General features: G+C 48.7%; 4 protein-coding genes and 1 pseudogene across 5 annotated transcripts; 3 read left to right on the top strand and 2 right to left on the bottom strand.

Moving 5' to 3' along the window:
* Positions 246–1,342, bottom strand: LOC8059119. Its single transcript, XM_002457267.2, has one exon. It carries the CDS (start codon positions 1,340–1,342, stop codon positions 515–517), a length of 828 nt encoding a protein of 275 aa, XP_002457312.1. The 3' UTR covers positions 246–514.
* LOC8059120 lies at positions 1,674–2,474 on the top strand. Its single transcript, XM_002455125.2, has one exon. It carries the CDS (start codon positions 1,674–1,676, stop codon positions 2,292–2,294), a length of 621 nt encoding a protein of 206 aa, XP_002455170.2. The 3' UTR covers positions 2,295–2,474.
* Positions 6,601–8,677, top strand: LOC110434125. Its single transcript, XM_021457872.1, has 2 exons — positions 6,601–8,049; positions 8,304–8,677. The coding sequence occupies exons 1-2, from the start codon at positions 7,181–7,183 to the stop codon at positions 8,536–8,538; spliced, it is 1,104 nt and encodes a 367-aa protein (XP_021313547.1). The 5' UTR covers positions 6,601–7,180; the 3' UTR covers positions 8,539–8,677.
* On the top strand, positions 12,102–13,347 carry LOC110434217. 2 transcript variants are annotated; one of them, XM_021458052.1, is made up of 2 exons: positions 12,102–12,274; positions 12,443–13,347. In XM_021458052.1, the coding sequence occupies exon 2, from the start codon at positions 12,451–12,453 to the stop codon at positions 13,036–13,038; it is 588 nt and encodes a 195-aa protein (XP_021313727.1). In that variant the 5' UTR covers positions 12,102–12,274; positions 12,443–12,450; the 3' UTR covers positions 13,039–13,347. The 2 variants fall into 2 exon arrangements, with proteins under 2 accessions (XP_021313727.1, XP_021313728.1); XM_021458053.1 differs by having other exon boundaries at positions 12,102–12,270.
* On the bottom strand, positions 13,796–15,234 carry LOC8075131 (annotated as a pseudogene).

Below are 20,823 nucleotides of genomic sequence, written 5' to 3' on the forward strand. Positions count from 1 at the left end.
AATCGTCTCAAGGCGAGTAACTGTGGTACTGAAACGGTTGACTACAGACGGGGTTGTGGCTGACACGACTGCTTTTGAAAAATAGTCTATACAATGTCAACTATCAGAAGTCAACAAAACGTCGGTGAACAACATGTTGCATCTTATAAAAAAAAAGAGGGACCATCTACGATTAATGTACAGAGCAGTGAAACACTTCTCTAACAAGAGCAAAGTGGGCAAGTGGCATACGAAGCAGGGGTAAATTGTGCAATTTCCAAGCAAAACTACAGAATGCATGATGTTTATAATTTGATGATGGATCATGCATGTCTTCAGTTCAGGCACTCTGTTGTTACTTTTACCATTGCTAGGAGACTAGAACAGCTAAGGCACAGTTCCACATGGATCAGGCCATTCCCATTTGCATTTGTTCCAGCAATGAACCACATATTCATATATACACACACACACAAAATCGAATGAAATTGGAGTAAAGAAGCAAAAGCGCCGCCATTAGCAATGCGCCTTCAGTTTAAGCGCGTGTCAGAATCACCCAGGTGACGAAGAACTCGCAGAGCACGGCGTCGCGCATCAGCCTCGCCGCGTCCGTGGCCTCGCCGAGGCTGCGCCTGGCGTCTTTCACGAGCTGCCGCGCCGCCGAACGCCACCCTTCCCGGCGCGGGGACTCGTTGGACCGCCACCGGAGGAAGTCCTCGGCCGCCGTGGCGGCCGCCGCGGCGGAGCTCAGCGCCAGAAGCGCGTCGTGGGCGTGGCAGACGGCCGCCTCCCGGAGGTCCATCCACCGCTTCCAACGCGCGGCGCGGTCGGGCTGGAGGCCGATGCGCGCGCCGTTTCCGTCGTCGTCGTCGTCGTCGGGATGGAGGCCGAGGCGCGCGGCGCAGTTGACGAAGACGTGGCCGGCCTCGGCGTGGAGCGAGACGAGGCGCGTGATCTCACGGTAGGCGACGGGGAGGTGGCCCTCTCCGGGGGCCAGCGCGCTGGCGAGGACGTCGGCCCAGTAGCCGCCGCTGTCCACGGAGACCCCACGTAGGAGGCTCGCCTGGGCCTGGCTGCCGCCGGTGGTCTTCGACTTCGAGGGTACGCCGCTGCCGCTGTGATCGCCGCCTCCGGTGGTGGTCGTCTCCACGGGTTCGCCGCCGACGCTGCCGTTTCCGCCTCGGTCGGTGTTGGAGGGCGGAGACTCGGGGTCGTCGGAGTCATCGAAGCCCCACTTCTTCCCGGCGAACAGCTCGCGGGCGCACTTGATGTTCGCGACGGCCTTCCCCGAGGTGCCGACGAGCAGGAGGATCGCCGGCACCGTCCGCGCCAGATCCATCAACCGCTGCTCCTCCGTTGCCATTGAGCGCGCGTGCGTGTGCGACGGACAGAAAAGAGAATGCGGCGGCGGCGGCGGCGGCGGCCTCCTATATATGCCAGGTGGAATGGGAACGACCTGCATGCTCCTTGCGTCGGAATGCGGGACCCACGGCTTTGGCCACCCTGCCACGGGAACGAGGGACCCACGGTTTTGGTCCCACTTGTCATTGAGGGCCATAGAGATCTCAGGTGTGGAACCCAACAAGGCGGTGGGCTCGCCATTGCCGGCGTGAGGCGGTGCGCGTTGCGGCTATATAAACCGCTCCCCCAGGACGGACCTTCCAGAAACGAGCACCGACCACCGATAGCGAGAGATGGAGATGGAAATGGAAGAATTGGAGTCGACTTGGAAGGCGCTGTTCCAGCGGCGGGTGGTGATGGCGGCCAAGCACTGCCACAGCGTCCACGAGCACCTCCTCGGGGCGCTCGAGGCCGTGGACGCCGACGTGCAGGACAGGCGCCGCCACCAGGGACCCCGCGCGGAGGCGGCGCAGCGCGCGCTCGAGGGCGCCTCGATGGAGCTCGGCCTCGCCGTGGCCAGCATGGGCGCGGCCCGGCACCTGGCGCTCCGTGGCGGCGCGCCGTGCCCGAGCGCGCCGCTCGATTCCGAGGACGACCTCGCCGGGGACCACCCCGGCGTGTGGTGCGCGCTTGAGAAGCTCGGGAACGCCGCCTCGCTCGCCACCCGCGTGCACGACGGCGTGGAACGCGCCCGCGGGCACCTGAGCGCTGCCGAGCTCCTGGTGGCCCTGGACGAGGCCAGCGACGGCGGCGGCGGCGGCAACACCGCGCCGTGGAAGCAGAGCCCCTGCCTCTCCGAGCAGGTCAGCGGCGCCATGGCGCTCGCCGAAGCGCTGCTGAAGGCGATGGACCTCGCCACGGAGACCGCCGACGCGCGCGAGGCGGCGTTCGGCTTCATCAGCGGCGTCAAGTGAGCCATCTCCGGTGTCCCGAATTCGCAGGACTCGGTCGGTCGTTCGATTCGTCACCCTTTTAATGTCGCGCCTCCTTTGTGTTTAATAACTCTTGGATTGGAATGGTGAGACGAACGTGACTGTTTTGTTGCGATTTGGTAAATCTTGGATTGACGAATGGTCCATCATGTCCCTTGCGTGCTTATCTGGGTTCTTTCGTCGATCTGATTTGAGTTTAGTTCTACTGTTGGGATGCATTTTCAGGTGATTTACAATTTTATTTGCCACGGCGGCTGTGTATGCAGAACACCACTAGTTGCAGGAACGGGAGGCCATTTAGCTGCCAGCTAGGATCGATGCTTATATTTGTGCACTGCATAGCAACAATTGAATCCTTGCTAGAACTGTAAGCTGTTCACTAACCATTAACCAACGTAGCACTTTCGTTTGTATTTGGTAATTATTGTCTACTCATAGACTAACTAGGCTCAAAAGGTTCATCTCGTAAATTACAGTCAAACTGTGTAATTAGTTATTTTTTAATCTATATTTAATGTTCCATATGTCCAAATATTAGATATAACGGAGAATCTTAAAAAAATTTGGAAACTAAACAAGGTCTTAGTTCAGAGATGGGTTTTTTTATCATCAAGATCCATTGTCATTATTTATGTTGCTTACGGGGGACTTTACAGGTGGTCAAAATGCATGGGTCTGTCCTGATGGCCCGAATACGGCACGACACGTCATGATATGAAGGTCGTAGTTCTAGTGCTGGCACAGGCATGAGCATAGTCGTAGTCCAATGGCCATGATTCTGGCTTGTAGGCCCAACACAGACATGGCACGTGACTAGCACTATGCGGTTTGACCTATTTCTATCTTTGGATGAATACTTGACGAGAGCTAGAGCTGTGTTGAACGAGAAGCATATGGAGTATATCACCTCTCCCTCCCCAAATCCTAACTCCCTTGTCCCTTTTCTCTCCTCTCTTTTCCTCAACACCACGGCGTGGCTAGCACATTTGTTAAAACATAGTGCCCAATGTTACCGTGCTAAATAGTGCTAGTACCATGGCAGTGTCGTAGCTAAGATATCTTAAATATAAAACCAAATTATAGAGCGGTCTATTTGTAGTTTTCGTAATCTTAGAAAGTTTATCTACTATATTTTAATGTTTGACTAAACTTTAGAGTGGTGTATGGACCACATGTCCATCTAGTTAGCTCTTGTGCCAAATAGTGCTAGTATCGTGCCAGTGCCATGACGTCCTTTTGATGGTCTTATAACGAGCTTGTGGTGGGACACACTGGTGTCTGGGCCGATCATAGTCACAAAAGTTCTTGATATGTAGGTACAAGAAATAGAGTACGTGGGACGTAGATCGATCGTTAATTTTAAGTTTGCGGTTCGAAAGGTGGCATATCTCTTTGGGACTATGGTTCGAAAAGAGGAATGTGATCCCAAAATAATTATGACGATACATTCTTCGTGAATGATTCCAGCAGCTAGGACTTGGCTGCGGTAACAATAGCTCCTTGCCACCGTCGCGTAAACATGTGAACTAGGTCATATATATGACCTATGACCATTTCTTTCTTCTTAATGAAAAATGGCCTGTATGTCTGATCATGAAAAAAATAAATAATCAGGATGATATACTGGAACGTAGCTATGAAACCATCTTATAATATTTATTTACATAAACCTTTTTTTTGCTTAGAGAATATCAACATATGTATATATAGATTCTAATCTAATAAAATAGATTTTTTTAGATAAACCTTTTTTTTGCTTAGATATTTATTTACATAAACCTTTTTTTTGCTTAGAGCATTCCAGGCTTCCAGCGTCTCTGGGCTGCAGGTCCATAAACTAGTATCCTATCCGACTGTCTAGCGAACGATCAGACAGCTCCCACGACTTTCTTTTTTGACAAAAAATAAAATCCCGCAATTTTCTATTTTTGGAAAGTTTTCTACTTTAGGCAAAAAAAAATTTACTATTTTTCTTTTTTTGAAAAATTGCACTCATAACTTTTACGTATAACTCATATACGTGACTTTAACATATACCTTCATTGTGACAAAGTTACACACATAACCTATACATATAACTTACTACATGATAAAGTTATACGCATAACTTTTATCTATAATATTTTATGGAACAAGTTTATCAACGTAATTTATGACGAGACAATTTAGCGAACGTTCAAAAAAGTTACAATTAAAATTTAAGCATATAATTTAATTAAACTAATTTTAACATATAATAATAACTACAATTAAGCACAAAATATAATAAATCAAATAGCTTTGCAAAAAGTTAGACATAAAAGATAATAATTATAAATTAATATCTACTAGTTACACGTAGAAAGTTAGATATTAAAGTTGCGTAGAGAAAGTTAGATATAAAAGTTGCATACAAAAAGTTAGACATAAAAGATACGTGCAGAAAGTTATTAATTACAAATTATATGGTTAAAATTTACATCTAGCATTTTAAAATAAATGTTTTACTTTTTTATGACATCAACGGTGGTTATGGAAAAGCACGCTAGAAGGGGAGGTAGTTTGAACCTTTGTTACATCAAATCTAAGTGAACAGTCGCCCAAATAAAATAAGGGTTGACAGCATATATAAAAAGAAAAAATTGATAGACTTATATAAAAAATAAAAAGAGAAAAAAGACAAAAGAAAATTTTTAAAAAAAATGTTTTATAACTTTTGTGTTTTAAAGTTTTAGCATAAGTTGTAAGTTATATGGTATAAGTCATATGGTGATAAGTTTTGCAAAATGTTATACCAAGTTCTTAGTATAATTTATAGAAATAAGTTATTTTCTATAACATATATGTATAACTTAGTTACATTTTAAAAATGAAAAGTTGCAGAAATTATCATTTTCAAATAAGAAAAGTTGTACGCTGGATTCGTTTTGGATTTAGGCCGACGGTAGCCCCCATTTGAGTCTCTTGAGTCTTCCATCCAACTGCAAAACCGACGATGGACATGGCTTGGTGAGGATCAGCACCGCGCTGCTGCCAACTCAACGCCGCCCGCTCCACTACTACGAGTGCCCGATCCCAGTCCCAGCGCAGCTGCCAGCGCCAGCACCCAGTGCCATGCCCGCGGTTGCTGTGCCCCTTGTTGATCTAGCGTGCTTTGGTCTCGTTTGGCTAATTGTTTCAATAGCTGATGTTAATTTGTTCGGAGAGAAAAAAGTACTGTTCTGTACCTAATAAACTGGTTGACCCGTGTGACTGTAGGGCCGACGGATACTTTTACTTTCAGTAGAACAGACCCGTGTGAAACTATAAAACGATCTGCGGTTGAAACAGAGGAACGAGACGGACGGTGAATTCCTTCGTGAGGGCTCCCGTGCAAGGAACCCGGCCGGCCACCCGGCTAGATAGTACTGCCGCCGTCCGCCTTCCACACACCGTACCCCCCTGTGTTCCGTTACCATTCCACTATAAGCTGACAAAGCTGACTGCACTCGCACGCGCACGGCCATGTGTTAAGAACAGATTAAACACAATAAACCATACGTTTCACTTTGTAAAAGCAAAACCTAGCTATATATAGCTATCTAGCTCGGTTGCTCCACTGCAATATCAGCAAGCTAGTGCAATTGTGCTTTGTAACATCACTGACCGATGATCTTGAGTACTTTCCCAAGGGCCTAGCTGAAGCATAAGGCAACCCTACGTGGTGGTCCGTGCTGTGGCTGCAGTGCACATGCTGACATTCGCCCGGCCGCTACCTGGAATTGACCCGTCGTCATGACTCACGAGCACAGCAAATTGACCGTGCCCCGCTACCTGAAAGCTGAAATCCTGAATGCTTCAGTACTAGTAACTATATTACTACTTCATGACTTAACGACCAGGAAATCTAGAAAAAAAAAAGGCTGAAGAATCGATTGTCAAGTTCTAATAACCTATGGACGACATTTTGACCAGGTAGCTATTACAGTTCTCAGAATACACAAAAGAGGAATATTATTTTCTAATAATGTGCAAAAGTAAAAAGTCATCCATTATACAAGAAGAACTTGATCCATAGTGTGTGACTCTATAAAGTGTTTGATTCCGAGGTTAAGGTGGGATGAGACAGGATGATTTGGTGGTGTTTGGTGAGATAGGGGAGGGACCCACGATATGCGGCTCTGAAAACACTAGGATAAATCCACCTTAGGAGAATTAGTAAATTGAGTGGTTGTGGTGGGTTATAGTCATACCATGCATGTATTATTGGAGATCACCTTTTTTTCAACAGATAAAGCATGCCAAAGAGTTAGCTGAAAAAGGGGTCGACCTTGCCGTGCAGAGTTTTGGAGCTGTCAACGACCTATTCCTCCGGATCCTATAGATAGATAGGGATCAGCTGATTAGTTTGTTGTATAGGCTAATGGTCACGTACATGACCGATTCTTCAGCTGATCCGAGTCTCTAGGAGTTCAGTTAGTAGCCTACGGCCACCAGTGCTTTGGCACTTGTATATGTACTCATACACTGTCATGGAATATGATTGAGCATTCTCTCATTCTCGTTTCTTACATGGTATCAGTCGACATCTGATCCAATCTCCACTTCCGCTGCCCCAACTCTTCCACTGCTTCTGCCATGGTGAGTCCATCGGGTTCATCTTCCTCCAACCCGTTCGCCGACCCCGCAGAACCTGCTCCCCCAGCTGCTGCAACACTCGTGCTGCTCAACATCCGCAACCACGTTCCCGTCGTTCTCTCTGCTGATGACGGCAACTTCCGGCAGTGGCGCAATTTCTTTGAACTTACGTTCCAGAAATTTGGCCTTGTCGACCACATCGACGGCACCGTCGACGCCGCCGCCATGATCGACAACCCGGAGTGGCTCCAGGTGGACTCCTGCATCGTCTCATGGCTGTACTCCACCGTCTCCAAAGAAATTTGGAACGATCGCGAGCCACTGCCTACTCCGCGTGGACGGCGATCACGAATCAGTTCCTCGACAACAGCCTGCAACGCGCCGTCTACGCCCAGCAGGAGTTTCACAGCCTGTTCCAAGGCGACATGAACATCAGCGAGTACTGTGGTCGACTCAAACGCCTCGCCGACACTCTCTACGACTGCGGTGCCGCCGTCTCCGACCCGGCGCTCGTCATCAACACCCTGCGTGGCCTGAACAACAAGTTCAGTCAGGCCATTGCAGTCCTCTCCACCATGTCTCCCCCGCCCATGTTTCTCTACACCAAATCCTACTTGCTGCAGGAGGAACACCGCATGCGGCACTCCCAACACATGGAGGCGCAGACGGCACTCATGGCAGCCGCCACCACCCCACCTGCCACCAAGCCTGTCACGCCGAATCCGCCTCCACCACAGGCACCCAACCCTGGTGCCAATGATCGTCGCAAGAAGCGCAAGGCGTCAGATGGCCGCAATCGCCAGAACACCTCCGCCGGTCACCATGCTCCATCCGGCGGCCAGAGCAGCAGCGCGTCGCCACCGCCATGGGCTTCGGCGTACAACCCGTGGCAGGGCGTTGTGCAAGTGTGGCCCATGCACGCCTGGCGACCCAGCGTCCTCGGATCCCGGCCTGGCATCCACCCCCCGCAAGCCATGGCCGCGATCTCTGCCCCACCACCGACGCATCGGCACCTCTCAGGGCCAACTGCCGGCCGGGCTCTACACTGCCCTCAACGGCATGTCCATCAACAACAATGGTGGTGTCGGCGGCGATTGGTTCCTCGACACCGGAGCCACGGCTCACATGGCATCAAACACCGGTATACTCAGTTCCCCACCCTCAAACACTGCTCATCATCATATTATTGTCGGCAATGGCCAGCTCCTTCCTACAAAATGCTCCGGCCACGCCGTCATCCCCACTCCTTCCTCCTCTCCCTTGCAACTTCGTAATGTATTAATTGCTCCTCAAATTGTCAAGAATCACATTTCAGTGCGCGCTCTAACCCGTGATAATGGTGTTTCTGTTGAATTTGATCCTTGGGGCTTTTCCATTAAGGATCTCCGTACCCAGATGGCGCTCCTCCGATGTGATTCATCAGGCGACCTCTATCCCATCCAGCGCTCTTCGGCACCATCTGCATCATCTGCGGCGCGCCCTGCAACAGCACTTCTTGCCTCCACCAACAGCACCACCTGGCATGCGCGTCTTGGTCACCCTGGTCAAGAAACGCTCCAGCGCCTGTCCCGTTCCATTGGTTTTTCCTGCACCAAATCCAGCCGTCATACTTGCCATGCCTGTCGCTTAGGCAAACATGTACGCCTGCCATTCAGTGCATCCAATAATGTCTCTAGTTTCCCCTTTCAACTCTTGCATTGCGATGTATGGACATCCCCAATTTTAAGCAATTCTGGTTATCAATACTATTTGGTTGTTTTGGATGATTACTCTCATTATGCCTGGACATTCCCGTTGCGTCACAAATCCGATGTCCTCCCTACCCTGATTTCCTTTCATGCTTTTGTGCGCACACAGTTTCAGGTTCCCATCATGTGTCTCCAAACAGACAATGGTAAAGAGTTTGATAACTCCGCATCTCGTGCTTTCTTCGCCACACACGGCATCGCCTTACGCCTCACATGTCCATACACATCCCAGCAAAACGGGCGCGCTGAACGTGTATTACGCACGCTCAATGATGGCCTCCGTGCCCTTCTGTTCCAAGCCTCGGCGCCACTCACGTTCTGGCCCGACGCACTCGCAGCATCCACTTACCTGCTGAATCGCCGTCCATGTCGCCCTCGTGCACACGCCACGCCTTACGAGCTCCTGTTCGGCACACAGCCGGAGTACAATCACCTCCGTATCTTCGGCTGTCTTTGCTATCCCAACACAGCTGCAACCGCACCACATAAGCTCGCACCACGCTCTGCACGCTGCATCTTTCTCGGCTACCCACTCGATCAACGCGGCTACAAATGTTACAATCCAGTGACCAAACGGGTTATAATCTCACGTCATGTCTATTTTGACGAGACATGTTTTCCCTTTGCGCAGGATGCAACTCCATCGCCGACGGCAGCTCACCAGTGCCAGCCGTGCACTGACGACGTGATCCAGATCCCGACTGGACCGCGAACGTTGCGACGTCGTGTGCCAGCACCTCCACACCGACATCAAACGGGCGGACGCGTGGCCACACCCTCGCCACAACATCCTCCCGTGTCGAACGACCCTCCTGCGCCTTCCACAACAGAGGCATCGGCTCCACCACCAACGTCCACGGCTCCGCCGACATCACCGCCTCGTCAACACCCGATGATCACGCGTGCTAGGGACGGCATTCGACTGCCCAACCCCAAGTACGCGAACGTGGCCACAACGGACACCATCACGCCGCCACCGTCGTCGGTTCGGGCTGCTCTCCGTGATCTGGAGTGGCTCACAGCCATGCAGGCGGAATTCGACGCGCTTCAGGCGAACGACACATGGACACTTGTGCCACGGCCACCACATGCGAATATCATCAGTGGCAAGTGGCTTTTCAAGAACAAGCTCGACCCTGACGGCACACTGGAGCGACGCAAGGCGCGGTGGGTCGTCCGCGGATTCTCTCAGCGTCCTGGCGTGGACTTCCACCAAACGTTCTCACCGGTGGTCAAACCAGCAACCATCCGGACGGTGCTTCACCTTGCCGCGATGCGCCGATGGCCTGTCCACCAACTGGATGTCAAGAACGCCTTCTTGCATGGTGATCTCGCCGAGCGCGTCTACTGCCACCAACCGGCCGGCTTCGTCGACTCATCCCGGCCTGATCATGTATGTCTGCTGATCAAGTCCCTCTATGGACTCAAGCAGGCCCCTCGGGCATGGTTTCAGCGACTCAGCACTCACCTTCATGGCATGGGCTTCATCGCAACCGGCTCCGACAGCTCTCTCTTCGTCTATAGTCATGGCACTCAAGCGGCATACCTTCTTGTCTACGTTGATGACATCATACTGACTGCATCAACACCAGCTCTGCTCCACGACGTCATTGGCAGATTGCGTCAGGCCTTTGCCATCAAAGACCTTGGCGCTCTGCACTTCTTCCTCGGCGTTCAGGTGCGTCGTGATGCTGATGGCTTCCTGCTCAACCAAGCTCAGTACACGGAGGACATCCTTGAGCGAGCAGGTATGGCTAACTGCAAGACAGCATCCACTCCAGTCGAGGCCAAGCCGAAGATGTCAGCAACCAATGGAAAACCTGCAGACGATGGCTCGTTCTACCGCAGCATCACCGGCGCGCTCCAGTATCTCACTCTCACACGCCCGGACATCGCATATGCAGTGAACCAAGCGTGTCTACACATGCAGGCCCCACATGACGTGCACTGGAATCTAGTCAAGCGCATATTGCGCTATCTTCGTGGCACAATTCACCACGGCATCAGGATCTCTGCACAACCATCGACTGAGCTCAAGGTGTACTCCGACGCCGACTGGGCTGGTTGCCCGGACACCAGACGATCGACCTCGGGCTATTGTGTCTTCCTCGGCAACTCTCTGGTGTCATGGTCGTCGAAACGCCAGACGACCGTATCAAGGTCCAGCGTAGAGGCCGAGTACCGGGCTGTGGCGAACGCTGCCGCGGAGTGCTGTTGGATCAGAAACCTGCTTCACGAACTTCATGTGCGCATAGACAAAGCCACGGTAATCTACTGTGACAATGTCTCTGCAGTTTACCTCTCTGAAAATCCAGTGCACCATCGGAGAACGAAACATGTGGAGCTCGACATTCATTTTGTGCGAGAGAAGGTAGCCCTTGGCCAGTTCAAAGTCCTGCACATCCCAACTGAGCACCAGTTTGCGGACATCATGACAAAAGGACTACCTACACCATTGTTCAATGAGTTCAGAGACAGTTTGTGCCTACGGACGACCGAGGCTTCAACTGAGGGGGGGTGTCAACGACCTATTCCTCCGGATCCTATAGATAGATAGGGATCAGCTGAGTTGTATAGGCTAATGGTCACGTACATGACCGATTCTTCAGCTGATCCGAGTCTCTAGGAGTTCAGTTAGTAGCCTACGGCCACCAGTGCTTTGGCACTTGTATATGTACTCATACACTGTCATGGAATATGATTGAGCATTCTCTCATTCTCGTTTCTTACAGGAGCTAGCCCCGCGCTTACCAGTTAGTGGATACTGAGAACAGCAAGCTACTGCAGTGCACTCCTGCACATGCATGCATGTAACAGCTTAATTATACATGGCCCCAGTGGCACGAGCTGAGCTGCCCTGCATGTACTGGTAGAACGACGTGATCATGCACATGATTCATGTATGTGCCTGCTAATACGATACGCCCACACACTATATATAAAACAGAATCAGCTGTGTGAAGACCAGCTGATGGATGACGATCCACTAGCTAGCTAGTGAGTAGTGTGCACGATCGATCCTGTGCTGTACACAGTAGTACTAGCTAGCTACCTGAATCGATGAAACATTCGTTCAGAGGTGGGGGTGCTGGGAAGGAAAAGCTTATTACCGCGTGCCGGCCGGAAATGGAAACGAGGCGTGCCACACAGCTAGCTGCATGCATGCCTTTTATTCATTGCATCGTCGTGCACGCATTTTGATTTCGTTCCCCGTCTCGGAGATGGAAAGTAGCTAGTGTGCATGATGAGATTGAACAAGTCACAAAGTGATGAAGTTGTGCGAGATGCCACAGTACGTATATCACATGCCGCATGCTGACAATTACCCTACCTTTTTTTAACATCTATGGTACCGTGCACTCCTGCATCCTCCTCTCTCTCAATCAGACTCGGCCGCGCGCGCCCACGCCCCACGCTCTCGACACGTACCCACGCGGCATCGCCCTTCAATAGTCCATGAGCTAGAAATATAGCTTGAGAGAGAGCAGAGCGAGGCGAAGGTGAGGTCTCTCTCAGTCTCTCTGGTGCTCTGTTGTAGAAAGCCTGCCACAAGGCTCATCAAGCTCCACAGCCATTCCGGCCATCGTCGTCCCCGCTCTCTAGGGCTAGGGCGAGTCAGTGAGCTCTCTCCCACTCTCGATCCCTCTCGATCTCCCGGCCTCTTCTTATCTTCGTATCTTTACCTTTTGCGACAGAATTATTAAGACGAGAATAAATTAACTAACTAAACGTGCCTGTGTTGCTAATTTATATACGGTATATGTTATTGATTGATCTGCTCAGCAGGATCATCCATGGCTGACAAGGCTGCTCCGCTTCCGCTGACCGCCGTGTCCGTGGAGAAGGAGGAGGAGGAGGAGCAGCAGATCAAGAAGAAGCATGTGCTCGCGGATCCTCCGCCGTTCCTCCCCGCCGGTGTCCGACATGTCATCATCTGGGCGCTTTTCAACGCCGGCTGCTTCGCCTTCTCCATCGCCTACGTCCTCGTCGTCACCAGCATCAGCCAGCTGCCGTCGTGGCTGCTGCCGCCGCGCACCGGCCCCGAGCCCGAGGAGATGACGGACGGCGCGGTCGACGCCGCCGTCGTGGCCTGGGTGCTGTGGTGCGTGTGCGTCGTGTCCCAGGCGGCCGCCGGGGCGCTGGCGGCGCTGCTGGAGCTTCCACGGCACCGGCGACTTGTCCTTGCCTACGCGGCGCTCGTGGCCACCGCCGCCGGCCACTGCTTGTGGGCTGGACTGCACTTCTTGTTCGTCGTCGCCGGCAACCCGGGAGGGCTCAGCTTCTGGACCGGCGTCAACACCGCGGCCATCTTCATCTCCGGGGTGGTCGACATCATCTGCTTCCGAGGCCTCATCCTCGGTGGAGGGGAGGAGAAGGAGTAGGGGCGGCGATGGTAACGATACGCCGAGCTATATATCTACTGTGACATCCATGCACACTGCATGAACACGTACGTGTGTGCATCCATCTGGTATTAGTACGGTTATTAATAATTCGGTCATCACCAAGCACTCGATCGAGACTCGATCTTTGCATCAGTTGCATGCCTTTCTTAATTATCTATCTGTACGTGTGTGTACTGGATGATATCTGGATTATGCATGGTGAGGTACTGCTGACTCTCTCTGTCAGATACTACTATGTGTGTAAGGCTCTGTTTGGTTTCACGAGTTAAAGTTTACCGCCAGTCACATTTAATATTTGGACACATGTATGGTGTACTAAATATAAACTATTTATAAAACTAAAAATACAGCTAGAGAGTAATTTGCGACATAAATATTTGGATATGATAATCTAGTTTCGTAAATAGTACTTTCGATATGGTAGACGATAAAATTTAACGGACCAACCAAACAGGGCCTATGTCATTATATTCCGTGAACGACGCTCCACGCCGGCAACGTCACCTTCGCCCTCGCCGCCTACTACAATACATGCTCATCACCAGCACCAAACAGCCACACCGCACAGAATCAAGGAGCACCAGCTAGCTCATGTGAGAACGGCCTCTCAAAGTCTCACATTAGTAAAAGGGGAAAAACAATTGTGCATCAGTGAATGCTAACCCTAAATATATCTCGAAATCATTAATCACAGTCACGAACAATATAACACGACTCACTTGAAAAGCAAGGATAAACAAGAAGACCGTTTGTGAGACCAAAATTATTAATAAGGCAGCCTGCTTGTTCATATGCATCTTTGTTCTATTCCAAAGATTGCTTCCATACTCTGCATACTCATATAAACTACTATACTGGGTACTTAGAAACAAGAAGACCAGATATAGCTCCTTGTAAACCATGCATATAGAAACAAGAAGACCAGATAGCGCTCCTTGCATTGAGAAAGATCCACAGATCTAAAACCGCTAGCTAGCTAGTGTATATGAAGCAATGATCGAGGTGCATGAGCATGAGCAGCTATTACCCTTGTGTCCTTATTCCTATGCTGCTCCAATAATCTCAAAGGTTCTCCATCTGGAGGATATTGCTCTTGAGTGTCTCCCCAAGGTACCCTCCAAGGTGCTCATACAATTCAGTCCGGTCAATCTTCTGGTTGTGGAAGGCCTTGCAGGAGTAGTAGAAGACGCTCTGCACGAGCAGTCCCAGCAGATTGGCACACACAAGAACGCACACCAGCGCGGCGCCGACAAGGAGCCGCCATGGCAAGGCCAAGCCGAAGCTCCCCTCAACGACAGCGTCACGAAACAGCAGCAAGGTGACGCCGCAGATCGTCATGTAGGCTCCGACGAGCGTGGTTGCGGTGCCGGTGCGGCCCTGGAGCAGCCGCTTGCTCTTGGCCAGTGCCGCGAGCCCGCAGAGCGGCTCGACCACGGAGACGACGCCGGCGAGGTGCCACAGCGCGGAGACGTAGTCGTGGATCCCGACGAAGACGGCGGCGACGACGATGTTGCATAGGAGAAAGGGGAGGGGCAGCGGTGGTGACTCGTCGGGCGCGTCGTCGTTGTTGGGGACGAAGCAGACGTTGATGAGGCCGAAGACGGTGAGCACGAAGACGAGGTGGTAGGCGCCCATGAGGAGGGGGACACAGGCGAAAGTGTGGAGGAGGCGAGGCAGGATGAGCGGCATGGCGGTGAGCGAGGAGGACATGGACGCCGGCTGCTTGTTGGCGTAGAGCGAGGCGACGGTGAAGACGGCGGCGGCGGTGGAGAGGATGGAGAAGGTGTAGAGGGCCACGAGGTAGAGGAACTGGTAGGCCCAGAGCCTGAGCCACTGCGCTGCGGGAGCTCCGACGGGGTGGCGCCATGATGGATGCGGAGCAGGATGTCCAAAGGGTCGGTGAAGAGGGTGTGCGCGAGCACGGCGATGGAGAGCGGCCAGACGAGGCAGGCGGTGAGCAGCGCGAAGGTGCGGGGAGCCGCGCGCGGGATCGACGCCGAGACGCGGACCAGCTCCGCCGCGCCCATCGCCGCGAGGTCTTCGCTCGACACCAGCTCCATCGCCGGCCGCTAGATTTGGGGGTGATTTGGATGTGCCCTGCTTGGTGGGGGCTCCGGCGGCGTGCGTGGAAGGCCCGTGGCGGACCGCGGACGGCGTGTCGAGTGAGTGTGTGCGGCTATAGCCGGCGGGCACACAGGCAGCGGTGATATAGCCACAGATCAGGACCGGGATTGCGTGTGTGAGTGCGTCAGTTTTAGGCCTTGTTCACTTCCAAATTTTTTTTAATTTTAACAAGAATAATAGTACTTTCGTTTGTATTTGATAAATATTGTCCAATCATAGACTCAAAAGATTCATCTCATAAATTACAGATAAACTATATAATTAGTTATTTTTTATCTATATTTAGTGCTTTATGCATATGTGCCGCAAGATTCGATACGATGAGAAATATATGAAAATTTTTATAAAATATTTTGGGAGGCCTTAATAACGCGGGATTTTCGTCGCTATGCGATGTGTTATATATCCATGTGGCTCGGTGAGAAGTGGAGTACGTACTGATGAGTGTTTGCGTGACAAGGATAGGGCAATGCTGCCTGCTGGGGATGTGGACGGAGCAAGCTAGGTCGATCATGTGATGATCGATCAAGATGCGAGCGAGATCAGTTGACCATACGGTGTGAACACAAACATACTGACCACTTTTTAAAAAAACAAAGATAGAAGCTCTGCCGCTTAATTAAGACGGAAGAATTTTAGATACAAGAGACTAGCCAGCATGACAAGGATAGGGCAATGCGCTCTGTGCATGCATGCATACGTGTTCAAATAGTAGAGTTGGTATATGTCTCTCTCGTCCTTGATGAGTGGTAATTGTAACACACGTTGCTGCGTGGAAAACATTTTCTACTTCTTCCATCACAAATTGTAAGTCATTCCAAGAATCTTGAGAGTCAAAGCATTTTCACGTTTGACCAAAATTATAGAGAAAAATACTAAGATTTATAACATAAAGTGAGTATACTATAAAAATATAATTAAAAAAGAATCTAATGATACTTAGTTAGTACCATAATAATTATTATTTTATAATATAAATTTGATTAAACTTAAAAAAATTTCACTCTCCAAAATTCGAGTGACTCGGAATACTAAAGATAGAACTGGCGCCGCAAGTAGATGCACACAGGCATCGGTGGCTGCAGTAGTTCGAGTGTGCCTCAACTCTCTCTCTATTTTTTTTTTTTTTTGTTTCAGGCATCACTTTAGCTTCACACTACGGAAGGCCTAAGCTAGCTAGTGAACAATTGCACGATGCATGGTGGTAAAATGACCACCTTGCTCTGCACGTATATATGCCGCCTGAGTAGCAAAAAAAATGATCAGATCCGTCGACCTCGCACCGAAATGCCTACGGCGTGTGCCTTTTAGACAGTTAACACCAAAGTATCTTGCATCTTATATGGACCAAATTGCAAACTATGAGAACAATATTGATGAGAATACCAGCCGTGGGGCAGTACCATATTACAACATGGCGAACTTTGCAAACTATGAGCACAACATTGATTGGAATGCTGTTGGGCAATAACTATCACAACATCCAGAAAATGTTGATTTGTTGACGTTAACAACTAAGGATAATTAACACATTAGATTAGAATAAAGCTTGCATGGTTGATGTCTTTTTTCTTATAAACATGCATACTTGTTTGCTAAAGAATCAATTATACATTTCAGCTTACCTTGAAGTAAGCTATCTGCACACAAGTGAGAAACATATTGCTTAAAAAAAATCAACACGTACCTTTTTGTTGCATAGCATTTGTTGCATTGTTGAACTTTTGCTCTGTGAGGACACTTTAGAGACAGGAAAATTTTGTGGAAAAAAAAAAGATTCCAGAAAGCACGAAGCTTCGTGGAACCTCGTCCCCCGGCCAATGCAATTGTAATACAACCAGTTTTGGCAAAAGATATATGGCGGGCAAGTTCACCACCGCATCCTATCTTACCAAATATGTGAGCATGTAGTGTCACTGTATTCACTGCAACGTGACTGACCAAAATGCATGATGACGACAACTTATACAGAAGCTAGCAGCTCGCTGATCTAGCTGGTTGTTGGACATACGTATACTCCAGCGTACATCCATCCTCAAGAGCGCAACTATATGCAAACAACATTCGATCAATTAATTATTCGTCTTCATGCCAGTCTCAATGCATGTTTATGAGAGTGTCATGCACATTAAATATGATGCCACATAAGCAAAATTGCTGACTTGGCAGAGTTATTAAATGAAGGAGTTTCATCAGATGAGAGAGGAGTTTCATCCCCATGAAACTCTTGTGGCTCGGTTATCTAGTTTATAGTCTTAGTAACATGAAACTATGTATTGAGACTAGCCCCTCACCTGATCGTATCTCCCTCTACGTACGTCGTCTGTAACTTCTTCAAGGATGCCGAGAGCATTTATATCGTGAATACATCGAGGTCGAGGATGATGTAACTGATCATATGGGGAAAAGGTCGCATGCTCCAATAGTGACTCCCCACTGGTGGTTCATTGTCAGCACTAAACTGGTACCAGGTGTGTGCAGTCCGTTTATTTCAATTCGATCATTGCGTGAATTCAACATTGATAAACAACCAGAGATGTTTCCAAGTGTGAAACCAAATTAAAACATTGATGATAGGCAGGTTCAGCTAACTAGCGCTACGGTACACATGTGTCTATGTAAGTATATTAAGGTATGCATGCATGTGCAGCGCATTGCCCTATGCAGTATATCTCTGCCTCTGTGTCTCTATCTCTACATCAGTAATTAATAATTAACAGGGTACAAATAAAAACCATAACGACACACTGTTCATCTTATTAACCTGGGCGGCCCGTCTTCAGTAAAAAGGTGCTTCATGATCACATATGATCTCTGCCTCAAAAGAAAAAGATCACATATGATCTCATGTCTAATTTCATTAACGCACCATAACTAGTACTAATCAGTACCATATATGGATGCACATGTATATGCATGCTGGGTATCTGATAGCTCACTACAGGAAACGGGAGCTTTGCCGAGGGCTCAGCTTTGCCCAGAGTCAGCTCTCGGCAAAGACCGCCTTTGCCGACAGCCAAAAAGGACCCTCGGCAAAGAGCCTTTACCGACGGCTAAGCTCTCGGCAAAGCCAGGCCCTCGGCAAAGGCCAGCTTTGCCGAGTTGCTAGCGCTCGGCAAAGATAGGCTCTCAGCAAAGGAGCCGCGCCGGGGACGGCATCCGTTGTCGTCACCTTTGCCGAGAGCCACGCCGTTCGGCTCTCGGCAAAGAGGATGTCTTTGCCGAGCGCCTTGTCAAGCTCTCGGCAAAGAAGAAAGATTTTTTTTAGTTTTGGATCCAAATTTTTTCTGTAACCCTTGCATATTGTATACAAGCACATGTTCAAATTTGAGAGCTTTTTATAACATTTTGCTATATTTTATCAATTAAATTATTTTCTTTGTATTTTTCTCGTAAAAGTAAATTTGAACTGTAAGAGCATGAAATAATAAAATATAGTCATTAAAAAAATGATATTCATGTTCAAGAGTGCATTTTGATGTTGTATCCATAAACTCACCCAAAAGTTTGAATTTCTTGTATACAAAACATGACCATTCATGTGTCGTAGAAGTGATTTTTAATTATATAAATTCTAAATGAAGTCCAAAAATCACGAAACTTGACGACGTGTCATGTTATCGCATGTGAAGGGTGTGGTAAAAAATTCATAAGGTTTCAAGTAAGTTGTGATACTGGATGTCTAAAACCTAGACATCTCCGCATGTGATCGCATTTGATCACATGCGGAGATATCTAGGTTTTAGACATCCGGTTGTCGCAACTTACTCGAAACCTTATGAATTTTTTACCACAGCCTCCCCCGTGCGATAACACGACACGTCGCCAAGTTTCGTGATTTTTGGACTTAATTTGGAATTTATATAATTATAAATCACTTTTCTCTCACATTCCTCGACATGTTATGTCAGCGCGAGGGTTGAGATTTCATGTGTGGTTGTGGATACGGCCTGAACATACACCAAATATCTTGACTATCATTTTTCGAATCACTTAGTTCTAATATTTCATGTACCTGCAGTTCAAATTTGAATTATGTGAAAAATTTAAAGAAAAAAAGATTAATTAGTTAAATATAGCAAAAAAAAAAAGTCAAATTAATGCCAAATTTTGAAATGTATTTAGAAATTGGGTCACAAGAACATAAAAAGTCTTTGTCGAGCGCCTGCCTGTATGGCTCTCGGCAAAGACCCCCTTTGTCGAGAGCCAGCCTGACGGGCTCTCGGCAAAGACATTTTTTAAAAAAAAATAAATAGTCTTTGCCGAGAGCTTGTCAGCACGGCTCTCGGCAAAGACGACGTCAACATTGACGTTCCTCGACAGCGCCGTGGGTTTTGCTGAGAGCATTTCTGGCCTTCGGCAAAGTCTTTGCCGAGAGCCTGCCACGTGGCTCTCGGCAAAGAATTCTTTGCCGAGAGCTTTTTGCCGAGAGCCACGTGGCAGTTGCCGAGAGCTTTTAGGCCTTTGCCGAGACCTCCTGGCTCTCGGCAAAGAATACGGATCCAGTAGTGGCTGATACCACAAATAATCCAGTTCACACAGATATATAGTTACTGATCCGTAGGTCACAACTGAAAAGAGTCGATAGGTATAGCTATCTAGATGATTGCTACTGGTATGCGAATTAACTGTACTAATAATAATACCAGATGGATTATTCGAGAAAGAAAAATAATACCAGATGCATGGATGATGATGCACCATATATGGATATGATGTCACGATAGCTAGCTACCTCGCTCACTTCTTCCACCGGCGTCCCTACTCGGCTACTCCTCTCCTCCACGTAGGACGAGGCCCACGAAGCAGATGACGTCGACCACCCCGGAGATGAAGATGACCGTGGTGTTTCTCTCTATTCTTATGAAACTCTTATCATCTCTCTTCATTAATATATGTCATATATATCAACATAATTAATGTTTATAAAACTTAATAAAACTCCATGATGAAGGATGATTATTCAAGTTCTGGGGCGAGAGGTCAATGTTTATACATGATCTGATCATTTTTTGCTATACTTCCATGAGTCCATGTCCGGGCAGCTGGCAGCTGGCTACCATCGATCATGCACCTTGCATCATTGTTCACTACTCCTAGTCCTAGCTACGACTACGACCATGCAAGTGCAGATCAGAGCGCATTATATTGCCCGATATATCGTTGTAAAAAATGGGAGACGACGGGGCTCGATCTCAAGTCTTCTCAGGAGGTCTCAGCCTGTTCACACACCATGACGTACTCGATCACATGGCCTAGCTAGCTCGTTCTGCTGCACGCAGATATCGATTTCCAAACAAAAGCTAGCGCATCTGCTCCATCGTATACGTACTAATTAGCATTTAACGTACGTGGTTGATTGAATATAGGTGTTGCATTGCATTTGGAGTTGTGTACATAAAACATGCCTTCATCGTCTTCATTTTTAATTAATAGCTATATGCATTAGTCGATGCAGAAGCTAGAATATCCATATTTTTTTTCTAAAAAATCATCTCCATTTTTACATTTTCCCTAATATGACATATATTGCAAGCATATATATTAATGGATATGAGCGAGCTTGAAAATGCGCATCAATAATAATGCATGCATGTCAGTGTACAATGCACAACACCGGCACACATGTACCCTATG

The sequence above is a fragment of the Sorghum bicolor genome, chromosome 3 (genome assembly GCF_000003195.3).
Source record: "Sorghum bicolor cultivar BTx623 chromosome 3, Sorghum_bicolor_NCBIv3, whole genome shotgun sequence".
In the NCBI taxonomy this organism is placed as follows: Eukaryota; Viridiplantae; Streptophyta; class Magnoliopsida; order Poales; family Poaceae; genus Sorghum; species Sorghum bicolor.

Coding starts and splice junctions, on each gene's coding strand:
- LOC8059120 (XM_002455125.2), top strand. CDS start 1,674: ATGGAGATGGAAATGGAAGAATTGGAGTCGACTTGGAAGGCGCTGTTC.
- LOC110434125 (XM_021457872.1), top strand. CDS start 7,181: ATGGCTGTACTCCACCGTCTCCAAAGAAATTTGGAACGATCGCGAGCC. Junction 8,050..8,303: donor TCACATGGCATCAAACACCG/GTATACTCAGTT, acceptor CTCCGTACCCAG/ATGGCGCTCCTCCGATGTGA.
- LOC110434217 (XM_021458052.1), top strand. CDS start 12,451: ATGGCTGACAAGGCTGCTCCGCTTCCGCTGACCGCCGTGTCCGTGGAG.
- LOC8059119 (XM_002457267.2), bottom strand. CDS start 1,342: ATGGCAACGGAGGAGCAGCGGTTGATGGATCTGGCGCGGACGGTGCCG.